Source organism: Phascolarctos cinereus, unplaced genomic scaffold, assembly GCF_003287225.1.
Source record: "Phascolarctos cinereus isolate Bilbo 61053 unplaced genomic scaffold, phaCin_HiC Scaffold_8;HRSCAF=390, whole genome shotgun sequence".
Lineage (NCBI taxonomy): Eukaryota > Metazoa > Chordata > Mammalia > Diprotodontia > Phascolarctidae > Phascolarctos > Phascolarctos cinereus.
The window spans coordinates 72,690,589-72,714,336 of record NW_027556291.1 but is presented as its reverse complement, the minus strand read 5'-3'; the positions used below and the strand labels follow the sequence as shown (position 1 = coordinate 72,714,336).

Sequence of the window (23,748 nt, the reverse complement as noted above, 5' to 3'; positions counted from 1 at the left end):
TTACTGAACCTTTCTGGTCCTCAGTTTCTTCATCTGTAAGATGACAGGGATGAAGTCAAAGTCTCTTGTAGCTCTAAATCTTAACTTTCTAATCTCCTTTCAACGTGACAGTTCTTCAAACATTTGAAACCAATAATTCAGTCTTTCTCCCAACCCAAACCCCAAATCCTTTCCTTCCTAGGTTAGATGTCAGTTCTTTTAACTGCCTTACATGGCACATTTTAGGGTCTCCCCCCCCACCCCGAAGCTTAGTCACCTTCCTCTGGAAGTAACACAGCTTTTAATTATTGTCTTTCTTGTGGCACCAAGAAGTGACCACTCCCCATATTGTATGGACCAGGGCAGAGGACAGCAGGGCTAACACTTTCCTTGTTCTGGTCATTGTATATCTAAAGTAACACCAGCATAGGATCACTTCGCTTTTTTGACTAGCACATGACATTGATGGTCCCCTTTGAAGCTCCCACAGTCCTTTGTACTGTCTTTTCCTCACACCCTGCACTAGAGCAGCTGACATTTTTGCACCCTGAGCCATAGGGCTTTACATTCATCCTTGCTAAGTGTGAAGTGGCATTTCAATCACTGCTTGTCATAACATTCTAGATCCTGACCACCCACTTCCCACTTTCATGGTATTGGCACACCATCTCTACCATTATGCAAGCCACTGAGCAAATATTTTGAGCTTGATGTCACAGATGTCTAATACACTCCAACTGTGTCACAAAGGCTTATCAGTAAGTAAGATCAGTAAGAAAGACAGGCAAGTCAAGCTCAAGAAAATTAATAGTTTGGAAGAACTGAGGTTCTGAGGAGCCCACCACCCTTCTAGTTAGCCAATCAGCTGGCAGGTTTTGTGGATCTTTCCTTAACAATATCACTAGCTTGCATGTACACTACCACGCCCCGACTGGTACAAACTGTCATCAGCATTCACATGGCATCTCCCCTCTCTAATCCACCCTCTCCAATTTCTTGTATAGACCCAACCACGTCACTTTTCTGCTCAATAATGTACAGCAGTTCTCCTCTCGCTGCTAGGATAAATTTCAAAAATCTTCAGATTGGAACTTCAAGCCCTTCACAATATAGCTCCAACCTACCAGGAACACTAGTTCCCTCTGCAGATTTCATGTTCCAGTCAAACTGGCCTATTTACTGTTCAACAACCTGGACGCTCCACCTCTTTCCTTAAGACCTTGGCATAGATCGTCTGCATGCCTAGAAGGCCCCTGATACTCAGAATCCCCATCTGCCCTTAGGGCTTAGCTTATGTGCCATTTTTTACAGGAAATCTTTTGTCAGTTCTCTCTCCCTCCTCAAATTAACAGGTACAACACGTATCTGTTTACGGGTTGTATCTTCACTCGTGGGAGAATTCAAGCTCCTTAAGAGCAGAGAGGGCATCTCCTAAAGGGCCTGGCTTATAACTGCCACTTAAAAAATGCTTTTTGGATTGGATTGAAGAAAGGAGCATCAGGTCAACAGGCAATCGAGGAATCAGGGAATATACACAGAGAGGGAAGGTGAAACCAAAACGAGGCCCAGGGCAAAAGCCTGGTAAGTAGGCAAGGAAATGGGCCCAAGGTACAAGTAGCAAGAACTTGAAATCTCTTTCAGGTAGTCTCATATACTTTCTGCTAGTCAATCAACCAACCAATAACATTTATTAAGTGCCCTAATATGTGCCAAGTATTGTGCTGAGCACTAGAGATACAAAGAAATGCAAAAGCTAATCCTTGCCCTCAAGGAGCTCAGAGTCTAATGGGGGAAACACCAAGCAAAGAAAAATGTACAAACAGGATAAATGGGAAATAAGAGAGGGAAGGCACTAGAACTAGGAGGAGTTGGGGGAGGCCTCCCGTAGAATGTAGGATTTTTGCTGACACTTAAAAGGAAGCCCAGGTGGTCAGAAATTGGAGGAGAGAAGGAAGAGCATTTCAGGCATGGGGGATATCTAGTTTGAGATGTTTAACAGATAGCTGACTTGAGTTTAGACATTAGCAAAGAAGTTAAGGCTGGATAAGTAAATTCGAGAATCATCAGCAGAGAGATGATAATTCAATCCATGGGAGCCAATGAGATCACCAAGTGAAGTAGGATACAGGAGGAGAGAAGACCCAGGAGAGAGTCCTGGGAGAAACTCTCTGAGGGTACAAGTTGGATAAATGTCTAGTAAAGGAGAGTGAGAAAGAGTGGTCAGATAGGAAGAGAACTAGGAGAGAACTGTATCCCCAAAACCTAAAGAGAATAGAGTATCAAGGAGGATAGGGTGATCAACAGTGTCAAAGGCTGAGGTATCAAAGGAAAGGTCTAGAAGGATGAAGATTGAGAAAGGCCATCGAATTTAGCAATCAGGAGATCACTGGTAACTATAGAGAGAGCCATTTCAGTTGAATGATGAAGTCAGAAAGCAGATTGTAGAGAATTAATAAGAAAGTGAGAAGAGGGGAAGTGGAGGGCACCTATTGTAGACCCAGCATTCTCAAAGAGTTAAACCACAGAAGGAAGAAGAGATAAGGTGAATACGGATGGCTGGATCAAGTGAGCTTTTTGCAGATGGGGCTGACATGGATATGTTTGCAGACAATAAGGAAGCAAGAGACTGAAAGGAGAGAGGGAGGCAATGTAGTCTGTTGGAAAAGATGGGGATTACATGTAGAGGGGTTCTTGTTCATCCTTCATTTTCAAAGAGGACCAATGACATCACAGGTGATGTCTTGACTTTCACATGAATTGGATTTAAGTGAGGCAGAGATGTCAGCCTCATTCTCTCTTCCAGATTCATCAAAGACCAGTGCAAGAGCAGCAACCTCATCATGTTAGGTAGGGGTGAAGGAGAGTGACAGAAGGTATCTGAATAATGTGAGATAAGAAGGATGGGAGAAGAAAGAGGTCTTGGTGAATGTCCTCAGTTTTTTCATTAAAACAAAAGGCAAGGTTCTCACCTGAGAAGGTGAGGGAAGGTGGAGTCATGGGAGGTGTGAAAAGGGATGAAAAGGTTTGCAAGAGCCTCTGTACAGAGTGGGATAGTGAGTTAATTAAGGAGACAAGGCAAAAAGATTGCCTAGCTTCAATGTGGGTCTGGTTGAGATCATGCAATATAAAACTATAGTGGTCCCAGGCACTCAAGTCAACACAGTTGCATGATTTCTGCCAGGGCAAAAACCAATTCCAGCATGGGGCTAATTCAGAACTTCCTAGTGGTAACAGATGAGGTATGTGAGAAATATAGGAAGAAGGCTGACCTGATTGGAGTGAGGAATGAAATAAGTGCAGATCCAAGACAGAATATTGGCCTGGAGAGATAATGAATCTGATCCAGTAGACTTTTTCTTGGGTTTTTAGGCTGCAGGACTAGCTAGGAATAACTACAGAAGTTCTGGGATTCAGGCTGAATTGGTAGTACTTTTGAAGCCAAAAGCCCACATGATGCTGATATCTATTCAAAGGACTATGCCAGTCCAAGATATCCGTGAATATTTAACTAATAAATAAGAGCAATTCCTACTTCTAAAATGCTTTAAGGTTTACAAAGTGCTTTCCTCACAACCCTGTGAAGTAAGTAGTGCAACTACATCAGAACAATCCACTTTTGTTAAGGTCTGGACTTCTATGCAAAACCATCTAGAGCAGCGCTTCTGAAACTGTGGGTCACGACTCCATAGGGGGTCGCAACCCACAGTTTAAGAAGTGCTGAGGGTGGGGGTGGGGGGGGCGCACGGCTAGGTGGTGCAGTAGATAGAGCACCGGCCCTGGATTCAGGAGGACCTGAGTTCAAATTTGGCCCCAGACACATAACACCCACTAGCTGTGTGACTCTGGGCAAGTCACTTAACCCCACTGCTTAACCAAAAAAAAAAAAAAGTGCTGAAGGGGTTGTCAGTGGAAACAGTTTAAGTAGCCTTGATCTAGAGTTAACCTCTAGTATCCTTCAACATGGGACATTCACATGGGGCTCTGCCTGTATTATCATTGGAGAAGCATTCCATTTTTGAATGGGTTACATTTCAGAAGTCTGCTTACAAATTAGTTGTTCGGAACTCATGAACGTATTTTCCCAAAGAAATGGTATTTAAAAGGTCTAGTAGCACTGTAGATCCCAAATACATTAAGAGTTCTCATTTGGAATTACCTTCACACTCCAGAGCTCTAAAATTCCTCAGATAACCACTTTCTAACCAATCCCTTCTCCGTTTGTCTCTAGACCCTCTACCTCTTCCAGGCCATTATCCCTTCTAGGGCTTTATTTCCCTCTCTTTGAAGTCTTGAAGCTATAGCTAACCAGTTCCCTTTGACCCCTTGGCCTAACTCCTAGTTCTGGGTTACCCTCCACCATCTACCTTTTCTGCTTCTTCTTGCATGCTACTCAGTAGAGTCAGCATGAGTCTCAAAACTATAAATTCATTAGCCAATCAGAGGTGGGAAGGCTGCAGCAAAGCTCTGCTTTTATTCTTTTGCTGAAGAATAATCAATAGATGTAATATAATGAATTGTCATCCCATAGTAGCTGTTCCATACCTTCTCAAGGCTTTTACTGAAGAAGATCTGAGCAAATAGCAGCCATCTGGGGTAAACCTCCCAGTTCCTCTATTTCATCCATTCTTGGTTTCCTATGCTTTCTTCTAGGAGGATGATTTTGATCCTTTGTGACTCTGCTATAGCATCTGCCACCACTGACCACCCACTCCCTCTTTCCTCCCTTGCTCTCTCTCAGTTCTCCTCCTGCCCATCAGACTCTTCCAACTCGTTTTTGTTGGGCTTATCACCAAGAGTCACTGATGGGTGTTGTCCTCAGTTTTGATCTGGACCCTCTTCTTTTTTTTTTCCTATGCCCTCTCCCATGGTGATCTCATCCCCTTCCATGGGTTCAATTATTTCTATAGAGATGACTCCCTAATCTCCTAAAATCCAGGCCCACGTCACCAATTGCCTCCTGGATGTTTCCACCTGGATGTGCTGTAGGTAGGTAATCTCCAAGTGAACATGGCTCAAACACAAAATGTATTTTTGCCTGATTGGAGCATTCACTTCTTTAACCTTCTCCTACCTTTCTCTCTCTTTAAAAAAGAAAAAAAAAAGGTAACATGTTTACTCCTGTCACTCCCAATAACTTGCTGCCCCTTACCCTCCTTAGAACTCTCCTTTGTAACAAAGAAGTACAGTTGGGCAAAACAAAGCAGCACTTTGCCTATGTCCAACAACATGGGCCTCATTCTCCACCTACAGTCTATGAGTTGCTATCTGCCAAGAGAAGGGACTCAGCTGACTTTTCCAGACTGCCTTCACATCACTCTCCCTCATACGTTCTAGCTGCAGCCAAATAAGCCATCTCCCCCCTCCACGCCTATACAAGGGCTGACTCCCGTGCTTGAGGTGTACCCTCCCCCTACCTACTCCTGCCCCATGTCCTTACAAAGCCTTTCCTCATTGCTTCATTAATGCTCTCTTCTGTCCTCCAATGATATTTACCAGAAGGGAGGCTCCTTGAGGGAAGACATCTGCATAGTAGGTGACTAATAAAAACTTGTCAGAATGGACTAAGCTCCCCTAGTAGCTCTTCTGGCCTGTGACAGACTCTCCAAAATGGGGTGGGGGTGGGGGTAAGCACCCAGGATGGGGGTTTTACCTGTTTCTTCCTCTCCTTTTTACCTCTGTTGCCAGCTGTCCCTATGGACATGACAGAGTAGAGGAGGCAGGACAGAGCCAGTGGTGGAGTCTGCAGCATTGAAGAGAAAGAGAGGGAGAAGCAAAGGCCAGAAGGAAAATCTCTTGAACATAATGCATGAGTCAAGTATTTGGTTGTCCAATTGCCTGTATGAAATATCCATTTTGAGGTATACTGCCCAGCAATGAGTATTCATGGCCTTTTCTCAATTCTCATTCTCCTTGACCCTGTTTGCAGCAGCCTTTGAACACAGCTGATCACACTCTTCTCTCTAGGTCTTAGGAACATATTCTCCCCCCCCCACCCCCTCCTGTTCTCCTCCTACTGCTCTGCCCACTCCTCCTCTGTCTCTTTTGCTAGATCCTCCTCCTGATCACACCCTTTAACCACAGATGTCCCCCAGGGCTCTCTCCTGGGCCCTCTTCTCTCTATCCTACTTCACTTGGGGATGTCATCAGCTCCCATGGATTTAATTACCATCTTTATGCTGATGAGTCTCAAATCTACCTTTCCTGCCCAATCTCTCTGCTGACCTCCAATCTCACATCTCCAACTGCCTTTCAGACACCTTGAACTGGATGTCCACTAGACACTTTAAACTCAACATGTCAAAAACAGAAGTCTTTTCCTCTAAACCTACCCCTCACCCCTGCCACCTTCCATATTACTGCTGAAGTCACCACCATTCTCCCAAGTCCCCTAAGCTCACAAGCTAGGAGTCATACTGGACTCCTCACTCTTTCACCCCCATATCCAATCTGTTACCAAAGGTTGTCAACTGCTCCTTTGCAACATCTTTTGAATACACTGCCTTCTCTTCTCTGACACTGTCACGCCTTTAGGGCAGGCCTTCATCACCTCACACCTGGACTACTGGAATAGCCATCCAGTAGGTCTGCCTGCCTCAAGTCTCTCCTCACTCCAGTTCATTCTCCATTTAGCCACTAAAATGATTTTGCTAACAGGCAGGTCTGACCACATCACCCCCTACTCAATAAAACTCCAACAACTCCCTATAATCTCTAGGAATTCAAAATCCTGCTTGGCATTCAAAGCCTTTCATGACCTGGCCCTCCTATCTTTTTAGTCTTCTTATACCTTACTCCCTGACATGTGGCCTTTGATCCAGTGACGCTGGCCTCTTGGCTGTTCCACAAACAAGACCCTCCATCTCTCAGTTCCTGGCATTCTCTCTGGCTATCCTCCATGCCTGGAATGTTCTCCCTCCTCAACTCACCTACTGATTTGTCTAGTTTCCTCTAAGTCCCAATTGAATTCCCATCTTTTACAGGAAGCCTTTTCCAAGCCTTCTTAACTCTAGTGCCTTTCTTTGTTAATTATTTCCTATTTATTCTTTGATAGCTTGCTTTTATATATTTGCTTGCATGTTGTCTCCTCCTTTAGACTATAGTCTTGAGGGCAGGGACTATCTTTTGCCTTTCTTTATATTCCCAGTGCCTAGCACAGTGGCTGGCACATAGTAGGTGCTTAATAAATGCTTCCTGACTGACCTGACTGATTCATGCCCAGCCACATGCTTTGAAGAGATAGGCATCAGGGTAGAACTTCCTGGATTTGAATCATGGCATTGCTATTTGTATCTCAGATTCAGAGGACCAACAAAAAACAGCTAAATTGGAGTTTAAAGATGTTCTGAAAACTGTGAGGTTCTCAGCACTCTCCAGATTTATAATTAGAAAAGAAGGTCATATGGTGAGAGCAAAGGATATACAGTGGACAGCCTGGTGGCTCCATTTATCTTGACCCAATGTCAAGAAGTCTAGAGGGAGGCTGCCATCATTTTTGGCAGACTCCTTGTGGAAGGTTTATGGGAGGACATGGACTATACAAGATGGGCAGCCATGGATGGATTGTGACCTCCACAATCCATGTGGAGGACATAACTACATGAACGAGATCACGTGAGTCCACAGTGGATACTGAAATATTTTCATATGGCCTAAGGAAGCTATGGAAATCATTTTCATTATCTTGTCAACCTTTTAGTGAGAAAGGCACATTTAGAGCAGACATCAACTTCTTGTTTAGTGACTGTGAAGCAGTTTCTCAGCACCTCACCTTCTCTAAGGACAACATGAGCAAACCATGCTCATAGGAGAACACAGAGAAGCTTGCCGAACTTACCATCACTGCGATAATGATGATGACGGTGAGCTTCAAGTTCTTCATACACATGGCTCTGGCAAGGTTCCTGCTAGTAGTTTTGAAGGTGACTGACTAGAAAAAAATGAGTGAAGAGTTTGATCTGTAATATTCAACATTCCATTCTCTCAGTAACTTCTGAAATATACCTTGCTTCTCCCAGAAAGCTCTGTTGAGCATACATATAAAATTAGGCTTGAACCTTTTCTTCACTGTTTCTTTAAAACATTTGATTTCTAAGTAGAGAAAGGTAAGCGAGAAATACAAAAGGGCGGGCAGCTAGGTGGTGCAGTGGACAGAGCACCAGTCCTGAGTTCAAATCCAGCCTCAGACATATAACACTTACTAGCTGTGTGACCCTGGGCAAGTCACTTAGCCCCATTGCCTAGCCAAAAAAAAAAAAACCTACAAAAGGGACAAAAATAGTATTTATTCTAAACAAGGCCAATAGCAAGCAATCCGTTTGAAAAAAAGAAACTCAACTTGGGCCCCAAACTTCAGCTCCCAATTGATAATGTCCCCTCTTTCCCTACTGCTATATTACTGCCCCATTTCATTTTGGTCAGAGCTATTAAAGGCTGGGAAGTTGCTGCCTGGGAAAACACAGACCATATTGCTTCTTAGTAACACTGAACACTGAAGGAGGATGAGAGGTGGGCGAAGGGGCTAAACAAACTTTAGCAGTCTATTGAAACTTTGCTCATCCCTATGAGCTTTTTAGTTAAGGGTTTGTACAATATGGCAAAATCTTCTGGCTTAACATCTGGGCACCTATTAAAAATGTCAGCACTTAGTACTCTTTAACAAAGGCTGACATTTAGTTTCAATGCTACTTCTACAACTAAGCTGCTCATGCTGCAATGGTTGAAAGAAAAGTAAAACTTGAATTGGAGTCCATTAATCAGTTCTTGCTAAGGGTAGAGTGGCTCATCACCAGGAGGCTGCCAACTGGGGAGGACTTCATGGTGATCCATGAAACAAACACAAAATAAGTCTGTGAAGCCTCTGCAGTGACAGTAGGCAAGTGGCAGCAAAGAGTTTGGACAAAAGGCCTAATGATCCCAGTTTATAAACTTTAACTTGGCTGTTGGGGACTCTAAATATGAGACCCTTGCCTCAAGATCAACAAGCAGACATACTGTTTGGGGACCAGGATCCTATCAATCTTGACATTTTGGCTATAAATAGAGCCAGAAGAAAGAAGGATGTCGGCACCAAATGGAAAGATGGTGTGAGGCACTCCTTGGAGAGGCAAAGGAGTGGAGAGAATTGCCCAAAGGCATACTACACAGTTTTTCATCTCATATTGCACTGCTCCTGATAAGTATCTGCAAAAAAGACCACCAGAGAGTCACTGCAGCTTATGCACCAATAGTTATTGTAAAGGATGAAGTGGGAGAGACATTCTACATAGAAGTCAATAAGACCCTCCCAACTAGGTCAACAGAGGTTTTGGTACTGGTACCCTTCAATGAAATGGTGGGACTGGCAAGGATGGTGTGGAATATACTGGAAAGCACAGTTTAGGAATTAGGATTGAAAAAAGCTAAATACTTGTAGACTGTACACAGAAACCTCATGCCTCTACATCATAAACCTTTGAGAAGAGAATCACTAGGTACTAGACAGGATAAGTGCTAGGTAACGTTACAAAAAGTGAAATGGATTTATATTTTGATAGGAAGTAATTTGTTACTGATGTGGTGATTACTGTTAATCCTGAAGTAGCTATCTATATACACTCAGAGTAGTAGGGAGGATTTTATAGGAGGCAATGTGGCGTAGCAGAAAGACCACAGAACTTGGAGTTCCAAGACCTGAGTTCAAATCCCAGCTCTAATGCTTACTATCTGTGGTACATAACTTCTGAGCCTCAGTTTCCTTATCTGTCAAATGAAGGAGTTAGATTAGATAACCCCTAAGGCCCCTTTCAGCTCTAGATCAGGATCTAATGAGCCTAAAGGGAAGAAGCAGACTTTCTCCCGTGACATGCTAGAGCACACCACAACTTTACCATCATGCAATTGACTAAGAGGTGTTGAAAATACAATGAAAAACATTTGATTTGATAGAGCAAAGTACCATCTCTTCCAACAAGGTGTCTCTTCTCTATGTATCAAAATTATTTAAGATAAAACAACAGAGATATTATCAGATAGGACTTAGAACAGAGAGGGGTATGACTACACAAGGTATTCACTACTATGATGGAGTGGCAGAGCCTCCTGGAAGAAATTTTCGACAATGTAGAGGAGTCTGAACTAACCATCCACACAGGAAAAACCAAGTGGATGAAGAATGTCTATTAACTGTATGCTGCACACAGTTGAAAACGTGTCTATAAGTATAGATAGATACACTATACAAATGGACATTTAGTTGGGCTCAGAATTAAACAGAAAGAGGAGAGAAGGCTGGATTACCTTCAGGAAACTGTAACACTCTCTTAATAATCCCAAATTTCTCCCAGAAACAAAGGTTTATCTTTTAAATACCAATATACTACCAATATTATAGAGGTGTGAGACATGGAACATAACAGTCTTTGAAGAATCAAAAATAAGTATTGCAGTAAGGGCAAGGAAAAACTCATGGTGGGTGTGAATAAGCTACAACATAAAACAAATAAGGAACTTTGCAAAACAGGAGTAAAGGATGTTATTAGGGAAATGCATGACTGAAAAATAAGACAGGCTGGCCATGTGGTGAGGGATAACAGCTGGACAGCCCATGTTCCCTCTGTAGCTTCCTTGCAATGTAAGGTGACACTGAGGAAGGCCCTCAGCATGTTGGGAGAAATGCTTATGGGAGAACATGGACAGTAGTTGAACAGGCTGGGCAGGCATGGATGTACTGGAATCTGCACTGGTGGAGGGAACATCCCCAGATCCATCTGAGTACTTGAGTATAATAAAACAGTGGCTTACCTCAACTGCCCATCTGGAAAGCACAGATCACAGTTTCTGTTCAAACCACAAAGCTTTTGATCTCATTCATCCACAAAGAAACTCCACTACTTTACCTTAAACTAAGTCAGGATAACATAACAAACGCTAAGTTGATTCAAAACTAGAGAAAGATTTTTTAAAATCTATACAATATAAGAGAGGTAAACAAGCATTATTTCATGTCCACTCTTTAAAACCAATCCCAAATGTTTCTTTTTTAAAAAAATCTAATCCCAGCCTAAATCTGGTGACCTAATAGGGAACTTATCAACACTCTTTTATTTTCGATCCACATAGACTATGAAAGAGCTACATGAGTTGCACTTGGCTACATCTGATCTTTTCTTGAAATTTAATACACATTTATTAAGCATCTATTATATGTAATGAATGGTGCTGGTCATTAGAGGAAATACAGAGATAAGTCAGACAGATCCACTATCCCCAAAGTCTGAGTCTTCTCACAAAAAATTTGTAAAGAGATAAAGACACTAAAAATTGGAACATGAAAAGTAAATAAGGGGAGAACAAAGTGCTATTGACATTAATACGTGATGGAGAAATCACTTTCAGGGGCCAGGGAAACTGGGAAAAGCTTTATGGAAAAGATGGCCATTTGAGCTGAACCTTGACAACAAGTGCATGCAAAGGCATCAACGTTCTCCAAACTGTTTGCCTAGCTTATCTAGAGGGCATGCTATACCACAGCTCCCTGTTATCTCAAGCCGAAAAGGTTGCTTAGTGACAGATTGTAGAATGTCTTGAATAGCAGGCACATGCCATGGTTTCTCTTTTTCCAAATGCAGGCTCCCTGAACATTCTGGCAAGAAGTGAAATGGCCCACATAGCCAAGACACGGACAATTCTGTCCTTTGGGGAGAAAAAAGTTTATTTCTATGTAATAAGGGAGCCGTCTAAAACAAATCTTTATTGACTATCAATGGGGTAAAGTTCTTAATCCTGCCTTTCATTCATCCTGTCTAGCTCCATGTAGACAAACAAGTGTGCCTGTTCAAAGAATTAAGGTAAGGAGAGGGGAGGATTAAGAGAACAGAGGGGAGCTGCTTTGGTCTGAGAGGAAAACCTGTGTCATCTCAGGCAGGAACTTGGAAAGAAGAGAAGCTGGAGTCCTATATTGGATCTCCCAGTTCTTTCCTGACTCCAACTGATACATTTCAGGACCCTGGGGAGATCATGAGCCCCCCTGAGGTCAGTGGGCTCACTGCCTATTCATAATCCAGACCAAGCTGTTATTCACTGGCCTCTGGAATGATGGGCCTGGCCAATGGTGAATGGACAGGGGCAAAAATGAACATGCACTGCTCTCTGGTTTGTCCATAGCTTTACAGATGGCTTTGCTACTTCTGCCTATTTCTCTCTTATATTTGTGTTATTTTGGATCTCCATGTCTCATAATGGTTAGCAAGAACTATGACAGAATTATAGTTCTCAACAAGCATACGAAATCAATGTGACTCCTGAGTAAAGGGCATATGGCAACTGATTTTCCCAAGTGATTCTCATTTCCCTAAATCTGTCTTGCTTTAAGGCTACTCCAGGCAAGGCCAGTCTTCTACATATGCAGAGAAGTGGCTACCAGCCAAGCTGATATAATCTGAGGGGGGCCAGGAAGGCTTCAAAGAACTGCGATCTCATCAGTGTGGATGCTCACTCCACCAATGCAGATCACAACCCCTCTAACTTCATGAGTTTCTGTGGCCAAAAAAACCCCCACCCCAAACCAAAAACCAAAAACCAACCACATACTTGGTCACCAGCTTTCCCCAGATAACAGACACATAGTCTGTCATGAAAACCTTTCTGGCTTGGCAGGCCTGGCTAGAGCTTACCCAGCTTCTGAGAACCTAGTTATCACCTCCACACCATGAAGAGGCATTGGAGGAAGACTTTAGTAGAGAATCTCTCTACAGGGCTTATGAAGGTACTCCTTCCTAAGCTAATGGGAAAGGTGTTAGCTTATACTGAGTTACCTGATAAAAGGTATGGTTAAAGCCCGAAGTCCTTAGGCTTGCATTCAAGGCCTCTCCAAACTGGCTCTGGCCAATTCTGGCTTTGGCTCCTACTACCTCCTTTCCACATTCTTAGGAGAAAGCCAGCTGGGATTCTGAATTACTCTCTGTCCTTCAGGTTTCCTTAGTCACAATGTGTCTGTCTATAACATCTTCACCCACCTTCAAGGTCCAACTTAAAGGCTATGAAGCTTTCTCTACGCCTTCGGGCTGAAAGTGATTTCTCCCTTATGTTTGTACATGTCTTTTCTCTCTCTTTGAACACGTAAGCTCCTTATTGTCAGGGACTTACCTTACTCATCTTTGTATTTCCCCAGTACACTGCCTAGCACACAGTAGAAAGCATTTAGTAACAGCTAATCTGTTTGGAACCATACTCTGGAATTTCCCCCAATGACTCAGCCATCAAATCAAATGTGATTCTTGCAAAATACTTACTGAATCTACCAGATGTTCTGTTTTATCTATCAGTAACTCCAATCTTTCTCCTCGTTGGGCCACTAGATCTGGGGAGCAGAGGAGGAGAGAGGGGAAGGGGAGTAGCAGCAGAATAGGGAAATAGAAAAGAAAAAGGCCAGTTTAAAATTCTGCTATTTTTGTTCTTGGTTATAACCAAGTTTGTCTGATTCCATGGCTGGCACCCTTGCCAACGTTTGTTCACTACAGAATCATTAATACCCTTAAATGACTGGAAGGAATAAAAAAGACCAAAGCATCATCTCTCTCTATAAAGAGATAACTACTATTGCAATATGTGAGGGAGATAAGGAAGCAGCTTGTCCAATAATTTCTCTAATCTTTTTAATCATTTCTATCTAATCTACTAGTTCTCTAATCATTTCTAATCAAATGCCCCAAAACTAACAACTATTCACAGCTATTAATATTCAAGCTATTAATAAAAGATCAAATTTAGGAACTAAAATTGAGATCCCCTTCAATAATGCCATCTTGAAAGATGATCAATTTAAGTACCACTCAACAAAAGTTATGAGTTAACTTTAAACTGTTTAGCATGTAAGGTTTTGGAGAATAAGCTTGGGTTTGAGAGAGTCAGGACAAAAATGGACTCCACAAGTTGGAAATTATGATAGACTTCTTTTTTTAAAAAGCATTGAAACTTGTTCGTGTATACTTTTCTCTCTACAAAACTTGTATTTCTAAGGAAATTATAGTTTAAGGTATAGATTTACAAGGAGATCTTTACCTTACTCTATTTTTTTTTATTACTTACCAATGTTAACACCTCTGACACTGTTAAACTATTATGGTCTTTAGGGGGAATTTGTCTTGCTTTGTATTTAAGCATGGTCAGAAGATACAGAAGAGATATATAAAACATGTAGGTAGGGTCACACATCATCTCCCTGAGTGAACAACTGTGCTTGGGGGTAAACAGATGGGGAGAATCTTTCTAGCCAGTGCAGAATCCTGATGAGCCCAAGCAGCTTGGCCCCAGCCCCTCCATTTGCTCAGAGGCTTCTCCTACTAGACCACAAACCATACCAATGTTCCGGACCATGATTCCTTTTAATTCATCCACTTGGGCTTGAGTCTCCACCACTTTGTCCACATGTTTGTTCTCAGAGTGATGTTTCTATGAGAAAAGAAGGTTTATATGAAGCAACCTAACCACATGCAATGAAAACTTATTACACTGCAAAAATTAGCAAGAATGACAAGACCAGGAGAAAAAGTACTAGTAACTAAGAGGTATGTATAACCTACCTCTTGCTCAGAAATTTCATCATCACAGGTAGAAATAACACAGAAAGCAGAAAGAGACATTACAAGAAACAGAAAAGGAAGGATTATGGTACTAAAATATTTTATACTAAGGAAAAAAATTTAAAAAAATGTACATGAAAATATAAAACATATATCTGGGAGCCTGGGAGTAGAAAATGGGAAGGAGGCAAAGGAAGAATACAGATCATTCAATATGATAGGGAAAACAACACAAAACAAAACCCAGGAATGAAATAAGAGTTGAGAAGCTTCGACATCTGGGCCATCATTCATCCCCTCTTATACCTCTCTTGACCACAAGATGGTTTAAATATTTTTGCATTCACCTCTGATTACCTGGCACCATTTTCAATGTGTGTGTGTGTGTGTGTGTGTGTGTGTGTGTGTGTGTGTGTGTGAACGTAAGTTAGAAAATACGACAGTGGCACTTTCAAACAGGATGTCCATTGATTGGGGAATAGTTAAAAAAAAAACAACTACGGTAAGTGGATGTAATGGAAGAAATATCATATACATATATGTATGTAAATACAATAAACATAAAGAATTCAGAGAAGCAGGAAAAGGCAGCCACTTGAGCTGATGCAGAGTGAAGTCTAACTAGAAAATGATAGAGATGACTGTAAATCATGTAACTCATGATCGTGTAAATGAAAAAACAAAAAACAAAAAAGGAAATTCATCATTGTGTCATTACTATGGCCTCACTTGGCCCATGTCTCCCCCTTCCTTGCAGAGGTAGAAGACCACAGGTATGAAAAAACTGTATGTACTATCAGACCTAGATGGTGTGTCTGAGCAGAGTTAACCTGGGGTTATGAACTTGTTTTTAAAATATTCTGGTAACTGTATTTAAACATAAATAGTTTCCTTCGTAATCCTATGTATTTTATTTTAAGCATTTAAAAATATTATTCTGAGAAGAGATCCATAGGTGTCACCAGACTGCAAAAGGGAGCAGGAGACAAAAAAGGTCAGAAAAAGGCACTTCTAAAAAGCTCTCTTTTGTATTTTATCCTTTGTTAGAAGGGATACCTCTGGGAGGAGGCAAAGAAACTTTTGGAAAAGACACATTTAGAATGAAGGGAATTTAAAAGCCAAAATAGCAATTTTTTTTAAAAAAAATATGTCATTAAGTTCTTTGTGAATCCATAAACCTCTTCAGAATGGAATTCAGGAGTGAATCAGGAGTCCCAAGAGTGAATGAGGGGAATAAGGTATAAGAAGATTAGAAAGAGAGGAGGGGGTTAGGTTACTAAGGGCTCTGAATGCCAAACAGCATTCAGCAAACAGTATTTGATCCTGGAGGTTATAGGGAGCCACTGGAGTTTATTGAGTAGGAGGGGGATGTGACCAGATGGATGAATGGAGTCATTTGCAACAAGAAAATATTTGTAACTGTGGGAGCTAATGAGGTCACCCAGGATGTATGCATGGAAAGATAAGAGAGTACAACCTTATGAAAAGACAGGAGCGGGTGGTCAACAGTGTCATATGCTGCTGAAAAGTGAAAAAGGATTAGGACTGAGAAAAGGCCACTGGAAATGACAATTAAGGAGATCATTGGTAACTTCAGAGAGAGTAACTACAATCAAGGAACACAGTCAGAAACCAGATTATAATGAATGCAAACAGTCTTAATCCAAAGTTAAGGAAATCATCCAAATGGTAAATGTGGCCTTTGCCCCAGATACTCTGACTTCAAACTCAGTACATGATGCCATGGGGAGGGGGGGAAGGGATCTTCTAAATCTCTGATTCTGTGATCTAAAGGGACCGGAATAAAGACTGGATTTTCAACTGTCGTACTTGACTGACATTTTCACTACTTCTAACTCAGAGAATTTCTGAATTAGAAAAGGACCGCCACGGTCATCTAGTCCTGACCATACCTGAAAAGGAATCCCGACTCTAACACTTGACAAGTGCTCATTCAGTCTCTGCTTGAAGATCTCCATGAAAGAGAAACTCAACACCTCTCTAAGGCAGGACTTTCCACTTCTAGACAGCTCAAACTGTTAGGAAGTTTTTCCCCAACATCAAGCTTCTTTGCAAATTCCACCACTGCTCCAAGATGATCTCTCAGAGGCCAAACAGCACATGTCTAAGCCCAACAGTCCTTCTGAGTCTTCCCTTCTCCAGGTTAAATATCCTCAGGTTCTCCATAGGACACAGGACATGAACTCAAGGCTCTTTGCTATCATGGTAGACCTCTGGACCCTCTTAACCTGGGGTCCATGAACTTGTTTTAAAAAAGACTGTGATAATACTACTTCAATACTTTGTAATCTTATATATTTTATATATTTAAAAACATTACTCTGAGGAGGGATCTGGCTTCACCAGACTTGCCAAACGGACTGACAACACAAAAAAGGTGAAGAACTCTAGCCTAGCTTCTCAGGGTCCTTCCTAAACCCTAACCCTAACAGAACACAATAGTACAGATGAGGTGTGATCAGGGCAGAGCACAGAGGGAGTCTTGCCTCCTTATTCCTGGAAACTCTGCCCTTTGGAATGCAACAGCCCAAGATCACTGGGCTGCCTCACAGGGTCACTCACAGGCAGGTCACTAAAGCTCAAAGAACTTTTTGAGACAAACTGATGGCCAACCATGTTTTCCCCATGGCGTCAGGAACAGTGGAAGCTTACTGGATTTGAAGCTGGAGGACTTGGTACAAGGGCCAGATCAGCCATTCAGTACCAATGTGCCCTTGACTGGATGAGTGAGCTCCTTAACCTCTCTAGGCTTCATTTCCTCATCTGTTAGATGAGGTCTGTAGCCCTTTATCTAGTATTCTATTAGCCTATGACACATCTGGTACTTGAAGTTGAGTTTTGGAACCCAAGTATAAGACTTCATGCCTACTGAATTTCATCTTATTAAAGTCAGTATAATGTTCTAGTGATTAAGAGCTTTTGGGATCCTAATTCTGTAGTCCAATGTGTTAGTTTTCCCTTCTAATTTCCTGTCATCTGTAAAACTGGTAAGCATATCTACGGCTAGGCTTTCAGGCTAGGCTTTCATCCTAGGCATTGATAAAAATGTTCAACAGCATGAGGCCAAACACAGATCCCTGTGACAGTCCACTGAAGACATCCTGCCAAGCAGATACTGACCCAATAATGATTATTCTTCAAACCTGGCCTTTCCAACAGTTCCAAATCCATCTTCCTGTGTTACTAACACAATATGTTGTGGATGTTAAATGAACTCCTCTCTGTGCAATAATGTATTCTCAAACAATGATAAATTATATGGGGGGATCTTGTTCTATTAGAGGCTCCCCTGAATAAGCAAGAGAGCAGAGGTTAATTCTCTTGTGGCTACCTTGGGGCCTAAACCCTCAAAATGATGACAATTACATCCCTATAGTGCTGGCATTTCAGGAAAGTTTGTGAAGTGCTTTACAAACAAAAACTCATCAGTACTCCCAACAACCACCCTTTGAAGGAGGGCAGGTACTACAGAGTGGAGGAAACTGAGACTCAAAAAGCAAGTAAGTGTTGAATGGGATTTGAATTCAGGTCTTCAAACCTAGCTCTATTCATTACACTAAATAAATAAATAAAACAAAATTTTTTTAAGATTAAAACTTTAATCACAAAACAACACCCCTCCTATCTTTTAAAGCCCAATTGTGTAGCATAATGAAGAATGTGCTGGATTTGGAGGCAGCAGAGACTTGGATTCAAATCCAACCTACCACCTGTGTGATCAGAGATAACACCACCTCACTGAGCCTCAGTTTCTTCATAGGTTAAATGCTAACACTACTTGTAACACATATCTGGGAGGGTTGTTGTGAGGAAAGGCACTTTGTAAATCCTAAGATAAGACAGAAATGTGAATGATTAGTTTGGTTTGAACAATACACACATTCCGCATAAGGCAATTTGATTTGCAACAGATCAAAGTTCAACAAGCCATTTAGAATCATTCAAAATTGAAGTGTCCAAAGTGAAAATAACACAACAATCCATTATCTGTGACCTGCAATCACCAGGTTAAACAAAAACAATCATCCCATCAGAAAGTACTTATGAAGGCATTCAGGTTCTGCTTTGATAATCTTAAAAAGTCAAAATTTTAAAACAAGAGATCTACAGCAGATCCCTCCATTTCCTTGCTCTAATTCCCTCTAACACCAAGAAATCTAGCTCCTGGTCCCTAAAGCTACCATTTCTATAGCCCTTTATCTTTCCTGTAACTTCATGAGATTCACCCTCATATTCATGAAATTCTGAAGGCTCAACTACTTGGCAAGTCCTCTGGCTCCTTCTCAGTCCGAATTTTGGGGTCCTAACTGTATTTTACACTACTGACCACCCTCTCCTCAAGATGCATCCCTGGGCTCCTTCGAAGCTCCATGAGTCCTGTTTACCTCCTACTTAGCTCTCTAGCTCCTCTTCTAGCCCCTTTTCCCTTTACACATTCTCCTCATCAGGAACTGGATCCATCAATCACTGCTTCAACTGTCATCTCTATACTGATAACTCTACAAACTTAGGGATTTCTAAACTTAACTTCTCTCCTTTACTTGGCCTGTATCTCCAACTGCCCACTAAACACTTCCATCAAGATGGCCCATTACAACCTCAAACAACATATGTAACAACGAACTCACCATCTTCCCCTCCCTCAATCAGCTAGTTTCCCTCTCTGCCCAACAGGCACCACCATTCTCCCAGGCTCAAAACCTGCCATTTCAACTCTTCCTTATCTCTCTACATATCCAGTTACCAAATCCTGTTGGTTCTCCCTCCAAATTTACCTCTAAACACATCTCTTTCTTTCCATTACCACAGCTACCAGTCCTAACCTTTATCATCTCATACCTCAGTTACTATTAACAACATCCTAGCTTATTTCTCTGAATATGGTCTCTCACCCCTCCAATTCAGTCTGCCCACTGCAACCAGATTAAGCTTTCCAGTGAGCACTTTATAAATCATAACAAAAACTGTCAAAAGCCTTCAATCTTCCCCAACCACCATCCATGGCACAACATCAAACTGAAAGCCTTCTGTCTTTCAGACGATAAGCATTTAAGTACCTACTATGTGCCATGCACTGTGACCGGGTGCTGGAGATACCAAGACTAAAAGGAAACAATCCTGTCCCTAAGGAGCTTACATTCTCTCAGAGGAACTAGCCTGTACACATCTAAGGAGATGTAAAGAGTGACAAGAGAATACTGAGTTGAGGCTTCTGGCCCTAGACTCTAGCCTGGGCTTCCTCCACCGTTTGCTTGAAGCAAGCAAGCAAGGCATCCATCCTACAACAGTCTGCCAAATCAAGCCTGGGACAAAATCTTCAGTTCTAGTTTTCAGCAGCCAGTTCCCTGACCTGCCTGATGCATACATACATCCCTTCTGCTTTCTGTAAAATTCCACTGGCCCCAGCCCGTGTCCTTGGTTCAGCACAGTCCTGCTGATATATTCGTATTCTGGCTTCACTGACTAATTTGAGCCAGTGCTCAAAGTATAAGAAAACTGCAGTTACTATCTGAGCATCATAATTTGGGTGATTGACAGCAACCACTCAATAAGAACAAATATTTATTAAGTGCCTACTATGTGCCAGGTACTACTGTCCTAAGCCCCAGGGATATACAGCTGCAAAAGACAGTCCCTGCCCTTAAGAAGCTTACAACCTAAAGGAGGAGACAACAGGCAAACAGATACAAAGCAAGCTATATACTGGAGAAATAGGAAATAATTAACAGAGGAAGCATTAAGAGGGATTAAGAGGGGTTGGGGAAGACTCCCAGTGAAAGACAGGATTTCAGTTGAGATTTAAAGGAAACCAGGGAAGCCAGTAGTCAGAGCTGAGGAGAGAGGCATGGGGCACATCCAGAGAAAATGCCTGGAGTTGAGAGATGGAGGGTCTTGTTTATGGAACAGCCAGGAGGCCAGTGTCACTGACTCAAAGAGTACATGTCAGGAAGTAAGCTGCGAGAAGCCTGAAAAGGTAGGTTATAAAGGTTATCTATTGAATGACACACAGTGTTTTGTATTTTCTCCTGGAGGTAATAGGGAGCCAATGGAGATTATTGAGTAGTGGGGTAACTCGCAATTTAGGAAAATCACTTTGGTGGCTGAATGGAGGATAGAATGGGGTAGGGAGAGACCTGACAGCAGGCAGACCTCACCCCCCTTCCTCTCCCCCTCAGGCTATTATAATAGTCTAGATGTGAAGTGACAAGTCTGCACTAGGGTGGGAGAGAGGAGAGAAGGGGGCATATTTCTGCAAAGATGCTGCAAAGGTAAAATAGACAGGACTTGGCAACAGCGTGGATATGGGAGGGGTAACAGTGAGTGGTCTTTTGTTCTGATTCTTCTCTTACAATATGACTAATGTAGAAATATATTTAATATAATTATACATATATAGCCTATATCAGATTGCATGCCATCTTGGGGAGGGGAGAGGAGAGGAAGAGGGAGAAAATTTGTAACTCAAAATCTTATAAAAGTGAATGTTCGGGGAAAAAAAAAAGAGAATGAGTTCAGGATAACTCCTAGTTTGTGAGCCTGAGGGACTGGGAGGACGGTGGTGATTTCAATGGTAACAGGGAAGGTGGGGGTGGGGGCAGCTAGGTGGCATAGCATAGAGTGGTGGGCCTGGAGTCAGGAAGACTCATCTTCATGAGTTCAGATCAGGCCTCAGACACTTACTAGCTGTGTGACCCTGGGCACTTAACCTTGTTTGCCTCAGTTTCCTCATCTGTAAAATGAGCTGGAGAAGGAAATGGCAAACCACGCTAGCATCTCTGTAAAGAAACCCCAAATGGGGTCACAAATAGTCAGACCTGACAGAAAACTACTGAACATTGAATAGGAAGGAGGGGGGTTCAGGGAAAAGATATTAAGTTACATTTTGGACATGGTGAGTTTCAGATGCCTACTGGACATCCAGTCTGAGATATCCGAAAGGTGGTTGGAGATGTGAGATTGGAGGTGAGCAGACAGGTTGGCGGAGGACAGGTAGATGTGAAAATCATCAGCACAGAGTTGGCCATTCAATGCGTGGGAGCTGATGAGATCCCCAAGCGAAGTCAATGGACCCTCTGGCAATTTTTATCTCAATTACTAGACACTCATATGAGACTGCCTAGGTTAAGATCAAGATCTAATTTTCTAGCCCATTGACCCTACAGCACACACAAGGAAGATTTTGCTTAGGGAAGTTTATGGGTAGAAAATATCTACTAACCAGTAAAATCACAGTCCTATCTAGAAACACTGCAGGGATTAGGTTAGTGTTTTCTATATTTGTTTTAATTGTCTGTCATTTGTAATTGTTGTACTGCCTTGTCTTCCTTCCCTATCCAGATTCCCGAATAGTCCTGGTCCCATCTAACAAAAATCTCAAGTGGTCAGCAGGATTCCAATAACTCTCACTTGAGTTTCAACTCTACCTCGAGTGGTCAGTGAATCATGATGGGATCCCTCAGGTTCTGGTAATTCTGGTTTGCCACCACTGCTTCTATATTTGGAAACTAAAGTATTCTTGGTGGAATCTATTCCTGATATAGGAACTCTAGTCTGGTTAGACTCAGTTAAAAAAAAGAAAAACTATATGGACTGCAGTAACAGCCCAAACATCCCTGACCCCATGAAGGAGCTTTTGATTTTGAAATATTGCATATGCTTAAGTTAACTGTTGAAGCTTCATATGAAGCTCTTTCTGATGTCTAAAATTATTGCAATTCTGATAGTAAACTGGCCTTTCCAATAAACAGGGACTTATACTGATTCTTTGATTAAACTTTAAACTGTGAGGTAAGTTTTAAGAATGAATGGGCAGGGAAAGCATGGGAATTTTTTATGCAAAGTTTCAAAGCTTTCAAAAAAAATATGATCTCATCTCATATTGAGATCTCATGAGATCTCACGGTCTCATGTTCCCAATATTGGCCAGAAAGGGAATACAAAAAGAAGAGACCTTTCTTCTTTGTGGAAATTTATAGCATTGCAAACTAATTAAAGACTCACTCTGTGAATAGAAAGGAAGTCTGTTTACCATGCATTCCCCCAATCATGACGAAAATGTAGTTTGAATGAATGAAATATCCTAGTGGGTTTCTGGGGATGCAGCCCCCTAGGACTTTTTCATGCAAATGGCACTCCCCTCTATCACTCTCTTCCCCAGAGAGTGAAAAATTTATTTAGTGTGAGGGAAAAAAAAAAGTGATTTCACTGACTAAAAAATAAATAGAAATGAAGTCAATTTAAAAGTTTAATCTCCAATGAAGTCCAAAAGAGAAGAAGAAAAAAAGTAACTGGTTTTGTAGCTTTTAAGCCTTTTTCTTGTTCTTAAGAACTTGTTGTTCTGTTGTTTTTCAGTGGCATCCAACTCTTTGTCAAGCCATTTTGGGTTTTTCTTTTCAGCTAGGCAATGGGGTTAAGTGACTTGCCCAGGGTCACACAACTAGTAAGTATTATGTGTCTGAGGCCAGATTTGAACTCAGGTCCTCCTAAATCCAGGGCCGGTGCTCTATCCACTGCGCCACCTAGCTGCCCCTGGGTTTTTCTTGATTAGGATACTAGAGTGGTTTGCCATTTCAAACTTCTCCAGCTCATTTTACAGATGAGGAAACTGAAGCAAACAGGATTAAGGGACTTGCCCAGGGTCACACAGCTAGTAAGTGTCTGAGGCCAGATTTGAACTCAGAGAAATGAGTCTTCCTGACTCCAGGCCCAGCACTCTGTCCACTGCACTACTTAGCTGCCCCCAATAATAGTTCTTAAAACTACCTGTCTCCAGGTTGGAAAGAAAGTGGCTTGTTTAAATGAAGAAGCAAATAATTTGAGAATAAGCAAAGTATCTTGTCACTGTGTTTCTTCTGTGAATGATTTAACAGAATTTGATTGCTTAGGTAAATTAAGAAGCAAAGTCACCTAAAAAGAATTTGAATAGACTATATATTTGTAAATTCTTAAGAACTCAAATTGGAAAAGGTTTGCCTCAACTGTAGGGTTGCAGGAATTGGAAAAATCAGGTCTGTTCTGGTAAGATTAATGATAGAATCTAAGAAACTATTAGAGTGCTCTCCCTATTCTAGTGGTGGTGCTGATTAATCAAAGATATAGCCACTGAGGGGCAGCTAGGTGGCATAGTGGATAGAGCGCCGGCCCTGAAGTCACGAGGATCTGATTTCAAATCCAGCCTCAGACCAAACAC

General features: G+C 41.8%; 1 protein-coding gene across 1 annotated transcript in view; it reads right to left on the bottom strand.

Annotated features, from left to right (window-relative positions):
• VAMP7 (vesicle associated membrane protein 7) overlaps positions 1-23,748 on the bottom strand; it is a 68,557-nt gene that overhangs the window by 11,552 nt on the left and 33,257 nt on the right. Inside the window, exons 5-7 of the mRNA XM_020975600.2 lie at positions 14,316-14,406; positions 13,248-13,315; positions 7,814-7,906 (exon numbers count right to left, since the gene is read on the bottom strand). Of these exons, the coding sequence (XP_020831259.1) occupies positions 7,814-7,906; positions 13,248-13,315; positions 14,316-14,406 (252 nt within the window). The remainder of the gene's footprint in view (positions 1-7,813; positions 7,907-13,247; positions 13,316-14,315; positions 14,407-23,748) is intronic.